Source organism: Heptranchias perlo, chromosome 13 (genome assembly GCF_035084215.1).
Source record: "Heptranchias perlo isolate sHepPer1 chromosome 13, sHepPer1.hap1, whole genome shotgun sequence".
NCBI lineage: Eukaryota > Metazoa > Chordata > Chondrichthyes > Hexanchiformes > Hexanchidae > Heptranchias > Heptranchias perlo.
In genome coordinates, this window is record NC_090337.1 from 65,810,032 (window position 1) to 65,828,267 (window position 18,236).

The window sequence follows — 18,236 nt, forward strand, 5'->3', positions numbered from 1 at the left end:
CAGGTCGATAAACTGCAACTGTGTTGTGTTAGCTGATCTGACCCATTGCAGCAGTGGGATGATTGGCATCAACTCCTGGTGACTCTCCAGTGACCCCTGCTGGACAGGTTAATGTCAGGTGAGGACAGGAGTGAGTTTGACTGCAATGCCCCTCATAGTCAAATAGCCTGCAGTCACTTACTGCCCAGGCACAGACGGGAATAGTGACTCAGGCGAGCTCCCACTGGGCAAATGCCACGTGAAGGGGGACAATCTAGCAAATCCTCCTCTCCGACAAGTAAAGGCTGCTCTGTATCTTGTTCAGTGATTGGTTAGGCTGCAGTTAGAGTACTGTGTCCAATTTTGGGTGTCTTACTTTAGGAAGGATGTCAAAGGTCATGGAGAAGATGAAGAAAAGATTCACCAAGATAATACCAGTGACAAGAGGCTTTAATTATAGAACAAAGAAGAGGGGAGTTTTTCAAAATTTTGTGGGGTTTTGATAAGGTAAATAGGGGAAAGCTGGTCAGAGAGTCAGTAACTAAAGGGTATCATTTTAAGATCATCACCGCAGGAATGAAGGGAGGGGTGGGGAGAAATCTCTAAATGCAGACAGTTGCTGGAACATGGAATATTCTACCAGAAACGATGGGAGAAGTAGGGTTACCAACTCTGGTTGGACGTATTCCTGGAGGTTTCATCACATGACCTCCTGCCTCCAACTGCCCCGGCCAGTCAAACAGCCTTTCCCTCCATCTCCAATATTTTTATAACTAATAAGCAGAAGTGTTCATAGAAAAAAATTTTAAAACACACAATTTTTTCAATGTTCCTATGATTTTTCTTCCAGGGTTTTCTCGCAGCGACGTCCAGGAAAAGCATTTATATAGGTTAATCTTTAATTCCTGGACACTCCAAGACAATCCTGGAGGGTTGGCAGCCCTAGATACAGGATGCATTTACACAGCGACTTCAGTGCAGGTTCCAGTCAGGCTGCGTTTACATGGCCTAACACCTGCGAGGATACAGAAGTGGGCAGTCTTTCCCAGGAGAGAACTGTATGCACACCTGGATACAGAAGTGGGCAGTCTTTCCCAGGAGAGAGCTGTATGCACACCTGGATACAGAAGTGGGCAGTCTTTCCCAGGAGAGAGCTGTATGCACACCTGGATACAGAAGTGGGCAGTCTTTCCCAGGAGAGAGCTGTATGCACACCTGGATACAGATGTGGGCAGTCTTTCCCAGGAGAGAGCTGTATGCACACCTGGATACAGATGTGGGCAGTCTTTCCCAGGAGAGAGCTGTATGCACACCTGGATACAGAAGTGGGCAGTCTTTCCCAGGAGAGAGCTGTATGCACACCTGGATACAGATGTGGGCGGTCTGCACACACTGTGTCCCAGGCCAGCACCCGTTCACACAACGCAGACCCTGAATTTTAATTGCATTTAATGTTGACACAGAAACTCCAGCTACGTACTCAAGATCTAAATGAAGTTAATTGGGGGTTTCTTTGAATTATAGAAATAGATTATGGGTTGTATGGGATCCCAATTATGGGATGTATTTTTCCCAAGCTTTACCTTTGTCACTGAGACAGTTGATAAATGGAGAATTCCAGAAAACTGAGCAGTGCATAAGGTCCTGGGACATGGGACTATGTCCACAATCCCTGCCGCAGCAACGCGGTATCCAGGTGAGCAGGTGCTGAGTGACAGGCAAATGCTTCCCCACAACAGGCCTAACAAGCGTCACACTCCCACACACCCAGGGATTCCATCCATCACCAGTGTAACTTCACCAGAAACGCAGCAAGCCACAGAATGGGTGGTGGGTCGATCAGCTGACTGGCAGCGAGCACCAACGCTCAGGATGAGGCGCAGGGAGATTCCGGGGCAATCCGGGAGGATTGGCAACCACAGGTGGAAACACAATCCGGAATAGCTTTTAAAAGGGAAGTGGATAAGTATTTGAAAAAAGAAAGGAGAAAGAGAATGGAGAGCTCTTTCAGAGAGCCGGCACAGATGCAATGGGCCGAATGGCCTCTTTCTGTGCTATAACATTCTATGGGGTAGATCTTGACTTTGTGCGACATTGTAAAATGGGTGAAAGTGAGTCGGCATTGACTTCAAAGGAAATACAAATGAGAAGAGATGTAAAACGGGCAGGCGACTCGCTATTACCCATTTTGTCACTTTGTCACTAAGATTGAGACCAACCGTTCAGCTGCCTCTGCCGCCTCCCTCCCTTCCCCTAGCCCACCAAACCAAACTTCTCCTAAGGTTCCCCCCTGCTCTAGCCCTGAACTTTCTCTAGTTTCTCTCCTATCTTCCCTCTCCGAGCTCATCTTGACCATGAGACCCACCACCTGCTCCCTCGATCCCATTCCCACCAAACTGCTGACCACCCAACTTCCCTTCCTGGCCCCCATGTTAGCTGATATTGTTAACGGTTCACTCTCCTCAGATACTGTCCCCCTCACCTTCAAATCTGCCATCACCCCCACTAAAAAAAACCCACCCGTGACCCCTCTGTCCTTGCAAACTACCGCCCCATCTCCAACCTCCCTTTCCTCTCAAGTCCTTGAACGTGTTGTCGCCTCCCAAATCCAAGCCCATCTTTTCTGCAACTCCATGTTTGAATTCCTCCAATCAGGTTTCTGACCCTGCCACAGTGCTGAAACAGCCTTTATCAAAGTCACAAATGACATCCTCTGTGACTGTGACGATGGTAAACTATCCCTCCTCATCCTGCTCGACCTGTCTGCAGCCTTTGACACGGTTGACCACACCATCCTCCTCCAACGCCTCTCCTCCGTTGTCCAGCTGGGCGGGACTGCGCTCGCCTGGTTCCATTCTTAACTACCCAGTCGTAGTCAGAGAATCACCTGCAATGGCTTCTCTTCCTGCTCCCGCACAGTTACTTCTAGAGTCCCCCAAGGATCTATCCTTGGCCCGCTCCTATTTCTCATCTACATGCTGCCCCTCGACAACATCATCCGAAAACACAACACCAGTTGCAACATGTACGCTGACGACACCCAGCTCTACCTCACCATCACCTCCCTCAACCCCTCCACTGTCTCTCATTTGTCACACTGCTTGTCCGACATCCAATACTGGATGAGCAAAAATTTGCTCCAACTAAATATTGGGAAGACCAAAGTCATTGTCTTTGGTCCCTGCCAAAAACTCCGTTCCCTAGTCACCGACTCCATCACTCCCTGGTCACTGTCTGAGGCTGAACCAGACCGTTCACAACCTCGGGGTCCTATTTGATCCTGAGATAAGCTTCCGACCCCATATCCGCTCCATCACCGACACCGCCTACTTCCACCTCTGTAATATCGCCCGTCCCTGCCCCTGCCTCAGCTTATCTGCTGTTGAAACCCTCATCCATTCCTTTGTTGCCTCCAGACTGGACTATTCCAATGGTCTCCTGGCCGGCCTCCCATCATCCACCCTCCATAAACTTGAGTTCATCCAAAACTCTGCTGCCAGTATCCTAACTCGCCCCAAGTCCCGTTCACCCATCACCCCTGTGCCCACTGACCTACATTGGCTCCCAGTCCTCGATTCCTCCATGACCTCGCCCCTCCCTATCTCTGTAACCTCCTCCAGCCCTACAACCCTCCGAGATCTCTGCGCTCCTCCAATTCTGTCCGCTTGTGCATCCCCGATTTTAATCGCTCCACCATTGGCCGCTGTGCCTTCAGCTGCCTAGGCCCTAAGCATTGGAAAATTCCTTCCCTAAACCTCTCCCCCTCTCTACCTCTCTCTCCTTTAAGACGCTCCTTAAAACCTACCTCTTTGGCCAAGCTGTCCTAATATCTCCTTATGTGGCTCGGTGTCAAATTTTGTTTGATAATCGCTCCAGGGAAGCGCCTTGGGATGTTTTACTACGTTAAAGGCGCAAGTTGATGTTGTTGTCACACAAAGTCAAGTTCGACCCCTATGCTTCTACAATATAAGGCCACATGCAGCTGGTCTGTGCCAGGAGCGGGTGCAAGTCCCTGGTTACTTACTTGGTCATTGTCTGGATCTCTCTCTCTACAGTATGAGAGACAGAATGAGAAGCACAAGATCTATTACATCTTGCTGAATGCTCCATGGAAGGTGCTGTGCTATTATGCAGAGGACATGAATCTGCGCACTCCACTGCAGGTAGGTGGATCGTCCAGGGCCTGCGGAAAGGCCTGTTGTTTATTACTTGGTGACTTTTTAAATAATTTCAATCCCAATTTTCTTCCCTTCTTTCCTAGACTCGACTATTCCAATGGTCCCCTGACCGGCCTCCCACCTTGCACCCTCCGTAAACTTGAGCTCATCCAAAACTCTGCTGCCTGTATCCTAACTCGCATCAAGTCCCATTCACCCATCACCCCTGTGCTTGCTGACCTACATTGGCTCCCAGTCCTCGATTTTTAAAATTCTCATCCTAGTGCTCAAATCCTTCCATGGCCTCGCCCCTCCCTATCTCTGTAACCTCCTCCTACAACCCTCCGAGATCTCTGCACTCCTCCAATTCTTGGCACTTGCACATCTCCGCTTTTAATCGCTCCGTCATTGGCGGCCGTGCCCTAAGCTCTTGAATTCCCTTCCTAAACTTCTCCGACTCTCGACCTCTCTCCCCCTTTAAGACATCTTAAAATCTACCTCTTTGACCGAGCTTTTGGTCACCTGTCTTAATACCTCTTTATGTGGCTCAGTGTCAAATTTTGTTTGATAACTGTGGCTTTGAAGCACCTTGGGGCATTTTGCTATGTTAAAGGCCCTATATAAATGCAAGTTGTTGTTGTTGAAGGCAGTAGGGCTAACGTTACTGGCCCCTGCCCCCTCCCCGGTTCAATTACCCCGGCACAAAGGTTAGGTTAGTAGAGATGACCGTTGGGTCTCTGCCCCTTTAACACTGCCCTGGGTTTAATGGGACTTTGATTGGTGGAGGGTAGAGCTTGGGCTGCAGAAGGCATAGACCAGGCGACACCATTTAGATGAGTTGAGAGGAGGCGCCCAGCCTCCCGCCTCATTTTCCGCTTGGAAGGCTTGTGCAGGGGCATCCAGAAAAGATGACTCTGTAGTCTGACCAGCAGGTCCGTAGGTCAGCTGAAGATATAAAGGTACCCTTCCCCCAATAGTTTGGACTCCCCTCCACCTCCCAGGAACTTGAAGTTCAATTGGTACCTTCTAGCTGCCGATCCCCACCCGGAGTCCGGAGGTCCCGATCATCGAGGCCTGAAATGTAGCTGCCTCTGATTTTCCTGGGCCTACTGCTGTGCCAGCGAGCCGGCCTGCGCTGAGGGTGTCTCCCAGCCTGTGACAGGAAATCCTGGGACTCTGGGTGCACTGCTCTAGGATGGCCATGAGGGAACCAGGAAAATCAGCCCCAGCTGGGGATCCAGGTTGGAATGTGGTTCTCAGAGTGTCTGACCTTTTCCTCACCCAACAATACAAAGCTAGGTGGGAAAGTAAGCTGTGAGGAGGTCACAAAGAGTCTGCAAAGGGATATAGACAGATTAAGTGAGTGGGCAAGAAGGTGGCAGTTAGAGTATAATGTGGGGAAATGTGAGGTTATTCACTTTGGTAGGAAGAATAGAAAAACAGACTATTTTTTAAATGATGAGAAACTATTAAATGTTGTTGTTCAGAGAGACTTGGGTCTCCTCGTACAAGAAACACAAAAAGTTAGCATGCAGGTACAGCAAGCAATTAGGACGACAAATGGCATGTTGGCCTTTATTGCAAGGGAGCTGGAGTACAAGAGTAAGGAAGTCTTACTGCAATTGTACAGGGCATTGGTGAGACCTCATCTGGAGTACTGCGTACGGTTTTGGTCTCCTTATCTAAGGAAGGATATACTTGCCTTAGAGGCGGTGCAACACAGGTTCACTAGATTAATTCCTGGGATGAGAGGGTTGTCCTATGAAGAGAGGTTGAGTAGAATGGGCCTATACTCTCTGGAGTTTAGAAGAATGAGAGATGATCTCATTGAAACATATAAGATTCTGAGAGGGCTTGACAGGGTAGATGCTGAGAGATTGTTTCCTCTGGCTGGAGAGTCTAGAACTAGGGGGCATAGTCTCAGGATAAGGGGTCGGCCATTCAAGTCTGAGATGAGGAGGAATTTCTTCACTCAGAGGTTGTGAACCTTTGGAATTCTCTACCCCAGAGGGCTGTGGATGCTGAGTCATTGAGTATAGTCAAGGCTGAGATAGATAGATTTTTGGACTCTAGGGGAATCAAGGGCTATGGGGATCGGGTGGGAAAGTGGAGTTGAGGGCGAAGATCAGCCACGATCTGATTGAATGGTGGAGCAGACTCAAGGGGCCGTAAGGCCTACTTTTGCTCCTATTTCTTATGTTCTTAACTCCATATGAATCCAGAGATTGGGATTTGGCCCTCCCAAGCCCATTGATACTGAGGCCAGTTATGGTGCCTCATCATTGCCCTTGACTGAGATCAGTTTAGTTAGTATAGACCAGGGTTTGAAGCTAGGGCCTGGCTGGTGCGTGGATCGGTTACCACACCAACCTGTGCAGTTAACCATCGCTATCAATGAACCAGATCCTGCTGCGGCAGGGCATCTAAAGGCGTCTGCCTGGGCAGTTCTGTTTGGGTTAGACTGTCTGGGCCGGGCTGGACTGTCTGGGCTGTAGGTTTCTAACCAGGCCGTGGTTTTATTAACTCTCACTGTTATTTATTTCAGGCATCGATAAGCTATAACTCCAATTGGTCAGGTGACCTACTCTCAAAGCTGGGAATTTCCAATATCATGTACGAAGACACCCCTAACCCCCCCCAAGATTATTACACCTGCCAGTTCAGACTCTCCAAGTTAGAAAGGTCGGTATGAATTGGGTCCCATGTGAGTGTTGTGTCGCCCTGTAAAAGAAGGAAAGAAAGACTTGCATTTATATAGCGCCTTTCACAACCTCAGGACGTCCCAAAGCACTTTACAGCCAATGAAGTACTTTTGAAGTTTAGTCACTGTTGTAATGTAGGAAAGGCAGCAACCAATTTGCGCACAGCAAGATCCCACAAACAGTAAATGAATCCATTTTATACTAAGGCCGAAAGTTAAAAACCTGCAGAATTTTTTAGTCCTCACAGACGTCACAAACAGCCTGGTCTCGAGGTTAAACAACACATGTGTTGTGTTTGTTGGTTTGTGTTGTATTGTGTTGTTCCGTGTTGTGATGTGTTGTTTCGTGTTGTGTTGTTTCATGTTGTGTTGTGTTGTTTCGTGTTGTTTCATGTTGTGTTGTGTTGTGTTGTTTCATGTTGTGTTGTGTTGTTTCATGTTGTGTTGTTTCGTGTTGTTTCATGTTGTGTTGTTTCGTGTTGTGTTGTGTTGTTTCGTGTTGTGTTGTTTTGTGTTGTGTTGTTTCATGTTGTTTTGTGTTGTGTTGTTTCGTGTTGTTTTGTGTTGTGTTTCATGTGTTGTGTTGTTTCGTGTTGTGTTGTTTTGTGTTGTTTCGTGTTGTGTTGTTTCGTGTTGTTTTGTGTTGTGTTGTTTCGTGTTGTGTTGTTTTGTTTTGTGTTGTTTCGTGTTGTATTATGTGTTTTGTGTTGTGTTGATTCATGTTGTTTTGTGTTGTGTTGTGTTTTTTGTTGGAAATAGAAGCAGGAAATGCAAAAAAATGCAGAGGTATTCTGTATATAAAAAAATTGTTAGTATTGGACAAAAATGGTGCAGTGGTTATTTAATATACAGATAATTATTTTTATAGTTAAATGTTTTGTGTTGTTTCTTGTTGTATTGTGTTGTTTTGTGTTGTGTGGTTTGTGTTGTATTGTGTTGATGTTGTATTGTTGCAATGTTGTGCTGTATTGTATTGTATTGTTTTGTGCTGTGATTTTGCGTGGTGTGATGGTGTTGTTTCGTGTTGTGTTGTATTATATGTTGTTTCGTGTTGTGTTGTTTCAAGTTGTTGTGTGTTGTGCTTTTATGTTGCATAACTTTGTGTTTTATTGTATTTTGTGTTGTGTTGTTTGCGTTATGTTTTTTCGTGTTGTTTTGTGTTGTCTTGTGTTTTGTTGTGTCATGTTGTTTCGTGTTGTCTTGTGTTTTGTTGTTGTTTGTGTTGTGTGGTTTGTGTTATATTGTGTAATGTTGCATTATTGCATTGTTGTTTTGTTTCTTTGCATTGTGTTTTTGAGTGCTGTGATGGTGTTGTTTTGTGTTGTGTCTTTGCTTGGTGTGATGGTGTTGTGGTTTTGTGTTGTTGGAAAAGTATAATCCAGTCTGGTTTTGCGCCTTCTGGAAAGAAGGAGAGAAATGAAGATTTAAATTCTGAATATACTGGTGATATTTTCTGAGCAGGTACTTAAGAAGCAACAACCATGAGGACTTCTTCACTAACACACAGAGGCATCAGATAGTAAGTACTTGACCCTCAGAACTAACTTTCCCTGTTAACAGACTATCAACATCCAGTCTATCCATTGCAGCACGTGCTTGATGTGAAATAATAAAATTCAGTCAGGTATAACGCCAGCCAAATACAGAGCAAAGCTCCCTCTACACCATTCCGTGTGTCTGTGATTGTGTGTATGGAATTGTGTGTCTATGATTGTATGTATGTAATTGTGTGCCTGTGATTGTGTGTATGGAATTGTGTGTCTGTGATTGTGTGTATGGAATTGTGTGTCTATGATTGTATGTATGTAATTGTGTGTCTGTGATTGTGTGTATGGAATTGTGTGTCTGTGATTGTGTGTATGTAATTGTGTGTCTATGATTGTATGTATGTAATTGTGTGTCTATGATTGTGTGTATGTAATTGTGTGTCTGTGATTGTGTGTATGGAATTGTGTGTCTATGATTGTGTGTATGGAATTGTGTGTATGGAATTGTGTGTCTATGATTGTGTGTATGTAATTGTGTGTATGGAATTGTGTGTCGATGATTGTGTGTATGGAATTGTGTGTCTGTGATTGTGTGTATGGAATTGTGTGTCTGTGATTGTGTGTATGGAATTGTGTGTATGGAATTGTGTGTCTATGATTGTGTGTATGTAATTGTGTGTCTGTGATTGTGTGTATGGAATTGTGTGTATGGAATTGTGTGTCTATGATTGTGTGTATGTAATTGTGTGTCTGTGATTGTGTGTATGTAATTGTGTGTATGGAATTGTGTGTCGATGATTGTGTGTATGGAATTGTGTGTCTGTGATTGTGTGTATGGAATTGTGTGTCTGTGATTGTGTGTATGGAATTGTGTGTATGGAATTGTGTGTCTATGATTGTGTGTATGGAATTGTGTGTCTGTGATTGTGTGTATGGAATTGTGTGTATGGAATTGTGTGTCTATGATTGTGTGTATGTAATTGTGTGTCTGTGATTGTGTGTATGTAATTGTGTGTATGGAATTGTGTGTCGATGATTGTGTGTATGGAATTGTGTGTCTGTGATTGTGTGTATGGAATTGTGTGTCTATGATTGTGTGTATGTAATTGTGTGTCTGTGATTGTGTGTATGTAATTGTGTGTCTATGATTGTGTGTATGTAATTGTGTGTCTGTGATTGTGTGTATGGAATTGTGTGTCTATGATTGTGTGTATGTAATTGTGTGTCTGTGATTGTGTGTATGGAATTGTGTGTCTGTGATTGTGTGTATGGAATTGTGTGTCTATGATTGTGTGTATGTAATTGTGTGTCTGTGATTGTGTGTATGGAATTGTGTGTCTATGATTGTGTGTATGGAATTGTGTGTCTGTGATTGTGTGTATGTAATTGTGTGTCTATGATTGTGTGTATGTAATTGTGTGTCTGTGATTGTGTGTATGTAATTGTGTGTATGGAATTGTGTGTCGATGATTGTGTGTATGGAATTGTGTGTCTGTGATTGTGTGTATGGAATTGTGTGTCTATGATTGTGTGTATGTAATTGTGTGTCTGTGATTGTGTGTATGTAATTGTGTGTCTATGATTGTGTGTATGTAATTGTGTGTCTGTGATTGTGTGTATGGAATTGTGTGTCTATGATTGTGTGTATGTAATTGTGTGTCTGTGATTGTGTGTATGGAATTGTGTGTCTATGATTGTGTGTATGGAATTGTGTGTCTGTGATTGTGTGTATGGAATTGTGTGTATGGAATTGTGTGTCTATGATTGTGTGTATGTAATTGTGTGTCTGTGATTGTGTGTATGTAATTGTGTGTATGGAATTGTGTGTCGATGATTGTGTGTATGGAATTGTGTGTCTGTGATTGTGTGTATGGAATTGTGTGTCTATGATTGGTTGTATGTAATTGTGTGTCTGTGATTGTGTGTATGTAATTGTGTGTCTATGATTGTGTGTATGTAATTGTGTGTCTGTGATTGTGTGTATGGAATTGTGTGTCTGTGATTGTGTGTATGGAATTGTGTGTCTATGATTGTGTGTATGTAATTGTGTGTCTGTGATTGTGTGTATGGAATTGTGTGTCTATGATTGTGTGTATGGAATTGTGTGTCTGTGATTGTGTGTATGTAATTGTGTGTCTATGATTGTGTGTATGTAATTGTGTGTCTGTGATTGTGTGTATGTAATTGTGTGTATGGAATTGTGTGTCGATGATTGTGTGTATGGAATTGTGTGTCTGTGATTGTGTGTATGGAATTGTGTGTCTATGATTGTGTGTATGTAATTGTGTGTCTGTGATTGTGTGTATGTAATTGTGTGTCTATGATTGTGTGTATGTAATTGTGTGTCTGTGATTGTGTGTATGGAATTGTGTGTCTATGATTGTGTGTATGTAATTGTGTGTCTGTGATTGTGTGTATGGAATTGTGTGTCTGTGATTGTGTGTATGGAATTGTGTGTCTGTGATTGTGTGTATGGAATTGTGTGTCTGTGATTGTGTGTATGTAATTGTGTGTCTGTGATTGTGTGTATGGAATTGTGTGTCTGTGATTGTGTGTATGTAATTGTGTGTCTGTGATTGTGTGTATGTAATTGTGTGTCTATGATTGTGTGTATGTAATTGTGTGTCTGTGATTGTGTGTATGGAATTGTGTGTCTATGATTGTGTGTATGTAATTGTGTGTCTGTGATGGTGTGTATGTAATTGTGTGTCTGTGATTGTGTGTATGGAATTGTGTGTCTGTGATTGTGTGTATGGAATTGTGTGTCTATGATTGTGTGTATGTAATTGTGTGTCTGTGATTGTGTGTATGGAATTGTGTGTCTATGATTGTGTGTATGGAATTGTGTGTCTGTGATTGTGTGTATGTAATTGTGTGTCTATGATTGTGTGTATGTAATTGTGTGTCTGTGATTGTGTGTATGTAATTGTGTGTATGGAATTGTGTGTCGATGATTGTGTGTATGGAATTGTGTGTCTGTGATTGTGTGTATGGAATTGTGTGTCTATGATTGTGTGTATGTAATTGTGTGTCTGTGATTGTGTGTATGTAATTGTGTGTCTATGATTGTGTGTATGTAATTGTGTGTCTGTGATTGTGTGTATGGAATTGTGTGTCTATGATTGTGTGTATGTAATTGTGTGTCTGTGATTGTGTGTATGGAATTGTGTGTCTGTGATTGTGTGTATGGAATTGTGTGTCTGTGATTGTGTGTATGGAATTGTGTGTCTATGATTGTGTGTATGGAATTGCGTGTCTATGATTGTGTGTATGGAATTGTGTGTCTATGATTGTGTGTATGGAATTGTGTGTATGATTGTATGTCTGGAATTGTTTGAATGTAATTGTATATCTATGCTTGCGTGTTTGGAATTGTCTGTATGGAAGTTTCTGTCTATGATTTTGTGTATGGAATTGTGTATCTGTGGTTGTGTTGTATGGAATCATGTGTGTGGAATTGTGTGTATATGAGTGTATGTATGTAATTGTGTGTATGTAACTGTGTGTCTATGATTATGTGTATGTAATTGTGTGTATGGCATTTTCTGTCTATGACTGTGTGTATGTAATTGTGTGTCTATGTTTGTGTGTATGGAATTGTGGGCTAGAAATTGTACCGTGTATCGCCCATTGTTTTGGCGCTACGCAGCCTCTCCGACATCCAAGATGGCGTCTTGGATGGGCACGCTCGTTTCCAGCATGATGTGCGCCAGATGCCATCTTGGGATAGCAGATAACGAATGCTGGTATCATGTAAAGTAGGGAGAAAATGGCTTCAATCAGTGTGCAATGCTGATTTAAAGTGATAGACACCATTTTAGCATTTAACGCTCAACTCAACACACAGTCTTAACCCCGACCATCTGAACATGTCTTAGAGAGCCTGGAGGACCCCCCCACCAGCACTATTTAAAGGGACCATGCAGGATTTACAGGTTAGTGGCTGGATTATCGCTTCTGGATACCGAGACATTTGTAACTGATTTTATAGGCCTCCTAGACTTGAATACTAGGACGTGGGGACGTAGCCTAACATTTAGAGCCAGGACGTGCAGGAGTGAAATTAGGAAATATTTCTACATGCAAAGGGTGGGAGACGTTTGGAACGCTCTTCTGCAGACGGCAGTTGATGCTAGCTCACTTGTGAAAGTTAAATCTGAGATAGATAGATATCTGTGAACCAAGGGTATTAAGGGATATGGGGCTCAGGCAGGTATATGGAGGTAAGTCACAGGTCCACCATGATCTCATTGAATGGTGGAACAGGCTCGAGGGGCTAAATGCCACCGCCACTTGCTGCCTCCTGATATGCGCCACCTTCTCCTGCGAGAAAGTGGGACGTTTGTCTGGGTGATGTGCCTGTCATGGTTGAATAGCTGCCAGTGTGTGTGGCCTGTGATTTGTGGGTGGGCGGCTTGAAACTGTGGTAATGTGTAAGGTTGAGAGGAAGCATCTGATTGGAAGAGTTGAGTACTGATGGAAAGAGTTTGTTGGTATGTGGGTGATGGGGGTGTAGTGTGTGGTGCAGTTGGTAGGAGACGCCACTTGACAGTTGACCTCACTCACCTTGACCACTCATGTCAAAGCATTGAACTTCTTCCTGCACTGCATCCATGTTCATGATGCTGTGTGCCTGGCATTGACTTCGTCCCCCGCTGCCTCCCACTGAGTATATGTCTGGAGGGCCTCTTGCCCCCCCACCCCCCCTCCCTGCAGATATAGGATGTCCCTCCTTCTGTCCACCTCTTGCACCCAAGGTCTCTAGTGCATCAGCAGAGAACCTTGGTGCACGCACTCTCGCAGGCCTGGTACCAACTCAGATCGGCAGATTGATGAGGTCTGGCATGCAGATTGGAGGATGTGGGATTCAGTAGTGTACAACTTTTATTCAATGTTTTAACATAACTCATCAGTGTGTAAACATAGGGATGGGACCTGCATCTGAGTGTAAAGTGTGTGATGTCTGATCTCCATTCAGACTCTGTGCAGACAGTAAACTGTTATTTTCAGCAAATAACAGGTACCAGCTACCTTTAAGAGATTTCTAAGAAACATCCTCCCTTTAAGAAATAGAGCTCCCTCTAGTGGTGGAAAATGCAAATTGCATTGATTCCAGGTGCAAGGCCTGGAAAGGAAGGCTGATTGCAGGTGAGTCCTCGGGTGGGTCGAAACTTGCATCCTGCCTGTGCAGGGACCATTGGGCATGGGGTAATAGCACATCACGCTACCTACGCATAAAAACGGCCCCTATCAAATTTATCCCCCTGTGTGTCTATGATTGTGTGTATGTAATTGTGTGTATGGAATTCTGCATCTTTGTGTGTATGTAATTGTGTGTCTGATCACATGTATGGAATTTTGTGTATGTAATTGTCTGTCTATGATGGTGTGTATGGGATTGTCTGTCTATGATGGTGTGTATGGGATTGTCTGTCTATGATTGTGTGTATGGGATTGTCTGTCTATGATGGTGTGTATGGGATTGTCTGTCTATGATGGTGTGTATGGGATTGTCTGTCTATGATGGTGTGTATGGGATTGTCTGTCTATGATTGTGTGTATGGGATTGTCTGTCCATGATGGTGTGTATGGGATTGTCTGTCTATGATGGTGTGTATGGGATTGTCTGTCTATGATTGTGTGTATGGGATTGTCTGTCTATGATTGTGTGTATGGGATTGTCTGTCTATGATGGTGTGTATGGGATTGTCTGTCTATGATTGTGTGTATGGGATTGTCTGTCTATGATTGTGTGTATGGGATTGTCTGTCTATGATTGTGTGTATGGGATTGTCTGTCTATGATGGTGTGTATGGGATTGTCTGTCTATGATGGTGTGTATGGGATTGTCTGTCTATGATGGTGTGTATGGGATTGTTTGTCTATGATTGTGTGTATGGGATTGTCTGTCTATGATGGTGTGTATGGAATTGTCTGTCTATGATGGTGTGTATGGAATTGTCTGTCTATGATGGTGTGTGTGGGATTGTCTGTCTATGATGGTGTGTGTGGGATTGTCTGTCTATGATGGTGTATGGGATTGTCTGTCTATGATGGTGTGTGTGGGATTGTCTGTCTATGATGGTGTGTATGGGATTGTCTGTCTATGATGGTGTGTATGGGATTGTCTGTCTATGATGGTGTGTGTGGGATTGTCTGTCTATGATGGTGTATGTGATTGTCTGTCTATGATGGTGTGTATGGGATTGTCTGTCTATGATGGTGTGTGTGGGATTGTCTGTCTATGATGGGGTGTATGGGATTGTCTGTCTATGATTGTGTGTGGGATTGTGTGTCTATGATGGTGTGTATGGGATTGTCTGTCTATGATGGTGTGTATGGGATTGTCTGTCTCTGATTGTGTATGGGATTGTCTGTCCATGATGGTGTGTATGGGATTGTCTGTCTATGATGGTGTGTGTGGGATTGTCTGTCTATGATTGTGTGTGGGATTGTCTGTCTATGATGGTGTGTATGGGATTGTCTGTCTATGATGGTGTGTATGGGATTGTCTGTCTATGATTGTGTGTGGGATTGTGTGTCTATGATGGTGTGTATGGGATTGTCTGTCTATGACTGTGTATGGGATTGTCTGTCTATGATGGTGTGTATGGGATTGTGTGTCTATGATGGTGTGTATGGGATTGTCTGTCTATGATGGTGTGTATGGGATTATCTGTCTATGATTGTGTATGGGATTGTCTGTCTATGATTGTGTATGGGATTGTCTGTCTATGATTGTGTGTATGGGATTGTCTGTCTATGATTGTGTATGGGATTGTCTGTCTATGACTGTGTATGGGATTGTCTGTCTATGATTGTGTGTATGGGATTGTCTGTCTATGATGGTGTGCATGGGATTGTCTGTCTATGATGGGGTGTATGGGATTGTCTGTCTATGATGGTGTGTATGGGATTGTCTGTCTATGATGGTGTATGGGATTGTGTGTCTATGATTGTGTGTATGGGATTGTCTGTCTATGATTGTGTGTGGGATTGTGTGTCTATGATGGGGTGTATGGGATTGTCTGTCTATGATTGTGTGTATGGGATTGTGTGTCTATGATGGTGTGTATGGGATTGTCTGTCTATGATGGTGTGTATGGGATTGTCTGTCTATGATGGTGTGTATGGGATTGTCTGTCTATGATTGTGTGTATGGGATAGTCTGTCTATGATGGGGTGTATGGGATTGTCTGTCTATGATGGTGTGTATGGGATTGTCTGTCTATGATTGTGTGTATGGGATTGTCTGTCTATGATGGGGTGTATGGGATTGTCTGTCTATGATGGTGTATGGGATTGTCTGTCTATGATTGTGTATGGGATTGTCTGTCTATGATTGTGTGTATGGGATTGTCTGTCTATGATTGTGTGTATGGGATTGTCTGTCTATGATTGTGTGTATGGGATTGTCTGTCTATGATGGTGTGTATGGGATTGTCTGTCTATGATTGTGTGTATGGGATTGTCTGTCTATGATGGTGTGTATGTGATTGTCTGTCTATGATGGTGTGTATGGGATTGTCTGTCTATGATGGTGTGTATGGGATTGTCTGTCTATGATTGTGTGTATGGGATTGTCTGTCTATGATTGTGTATGGGATTGTGTGTCTATGATGGTGTGTATGGGATTGTCTGTCTATGATGGTGTGTATGGGATTGTCTGTCTATGATGGTGTGTGGGATTGTCTGTCTATGATGGTGTGTATAGGATTGTCTGTCTATGATGGTGTGTATGGGATTGTCTGTCTATGATGGTGTGTATGGGATTGTCTGTCTGTGATGGTGTGTATGGGATTGTCTGTCTATGATTGTGTGTATGGGATTGTCTGTCTATGATGGTCTGTATGGGATTGTCTGTCTATGATGGTGTGTATGGGATTGTCTGTCTATGATGGTGTGTATGGGATTGTCTGTCTATGATGGTGTGTATGGGATTGTCTGTCTATGATGGTGTGTGTGGGATTGTCTGTCTATGATGGTGTGTGGGATTGTCTGTCTATGATGGTGTGTATGGGATTGTCTGTCTATGATGGTGTGTATGGGATTGTCTGTCTATGATGGTGTGTATGGGATTGTCTGTCTGTGATGGTGTGTATGGGATTGTCTGTCTATGATTGTGTGTATGGGATTGTCTGTCTATGATTGTGTGTATGGGATTGTCTGTCTATGATTGTGTGTATGGGATTGTCTGTCTATGATGGTGTGTATGGGATTGTCTGTCTATGATGGTGTGTATGGGATTGTCTGTCTATGATTGTGTGTATGGGATTGTCTGTCTATGATGGTGTGTATGGGATTGTCTGTCTATGATGGTGTGTATGGGATTGTCTGTCTATGATGGTGTGTATGGGATTGTCTGTCTATGATGGTGTGTATGGGATTGTCTGTCTATGATGGTGTGTATGGGATTGTCTGTCTATGATGGCGTGTATGGGATTGTCTGTCTATGATGGTGTGTATGGGATTGTCTGTCTATGATGGTGTGTATGGGATTGTCTGTCTATGATGGTGTGTGTGGGATTGTCTGTCTATGATGGTGTATGGGATTGTCTGTCTCTGATTGTGTGTGGGATTGTCTGTCTATGATGGTGTGTATGGGATTGTCTGTCTATGATTGTGTGTGGGATTGTCTGTCTATGATGGTGTATGGGATTGTGTGTCTATGATGGTGTGTATGGGATTGTCTGTCTATGATTGTGTGTATGGGATTGTCTGTCTATGATTGTGTGTGTGGGATTGTCTGTCTATGATTGTGTGTGGGATTGTCTGTCTATGATGGTGTATGGGATTGTCTGTCTATGATGGTGTGTATGGGATTGTCTGTCTATGATTGTGTGTATGGGATTGTCTGTCTATGATGGTGTATGGGATTGTCTGTCTATGATTGTGTGTATGGGATTGTCTGTCTATGATTGTGTGTATGGGATTGTGTGTCTATGATGGTGTGTATGGGATTGTCTGTCTATGATGGTGTGTATGGGATTGTCTGTCTATGATTGTGTGTATGGGATTGTCTGTCTATGATGGTGTGTATGGGATTGTCTGTCTATGATTGTGTATGGGATTGTCTGTCTATGATGGGGTGTAGACTGTGCCACATACTCCGAGGCCTCTGTCTGTGCAGCTTCTGATGTGGGAGTTCAGAGATTCGAGTTGATATTAATTTGGAGAATGCTCCTACACACACTTCTGAAACTGAACTCAGCTTTGTTAGTTAAATTTTACTTCAGGTTGGCCCTTTCAAAGTCTGATTGGTGGATATGAGCTGTGAGTCCAGTGATAGGCTGTTTTTTCCGGAATGTGTATGATTTGATTCTGATATTTGTCTTTTTTTCCCCTTGGACAGGTTTATGAAATTTTGGCAAGGACTATATATGGGCATCAGCGAAGGGCAGAGATTGGAATCGACAGGCTGTTAAGTGAGCTTGTGTTCTCGGCTGCATTTCCCCTTCACGATGTAAGGCTGTGCTTTCTTTGTTGAGTTCTCCTCGTTCCAAACCTCACAGACACTTAGAATTGGCCTGTAATACCCCTTTCAAATAGATCAACATTTAACTTTTAGCATTGAAGTTAAACACGATATTGGGGTTATTTATTAAATACTGAGGAAGAATGCGACAAAATACAAGAAGCAGTTATTAAACTTGCAGAATGGGTGTCTAAATGGCAAATGATTTTCAATATATATAAGTGTGAGGTGGTGCATTTTGGTGGGAAGAATAAGGGGGCCACATACTGCCTGGAAAATAAGAGTCTAAATGGGGTAGAGGAGCAGAGGGACCCATGAGTACAGATCCTCAAATTATTAGAAGTAGCGATGTAGGTTAACAAGGCCATAAAAAGTGCAAAGCATTGGGGTTCATTTCTAGAGGAATAGAATTGAAAAACGGAGAAGTTATGTTAAAC

General features: G+C 43.6%; 1 protein-coding gene across 3 annotated transcripts in view; it reads left to right on the top strand.

Moving 5' to 3' along the window:
* LOC137331673 (anoctamin-7-like) overlaps positions 1-18,236 on the top strand; it is a 233,687-nt gene that overhangs the window by 47,368 nt on the left and 168,083 nt on the right. For all 3 annotated transcript variants that reach the window (XM_067995621.1, XM_067995623.1, XM_067995622.1), the window contains 4 exons: positions 4,035-4,142; positions 6,682-6,818; positions 8,299-8,356; positions 17,677-17,787. In XM_067995621.1, coding sequence (XP_067851722.1) covers positions 4,035-4,142; positions 6,682-6,818; positions 8,299-8,356; positions 17,677-17,787 — 414 coding nt within the window. The remainder of the gene's footprint in view (positions 1-4,034; positions 4,143-6,681; positions 6,819-8,298; positions 8,357-17,676; positions 17,788-18,236) is intronic.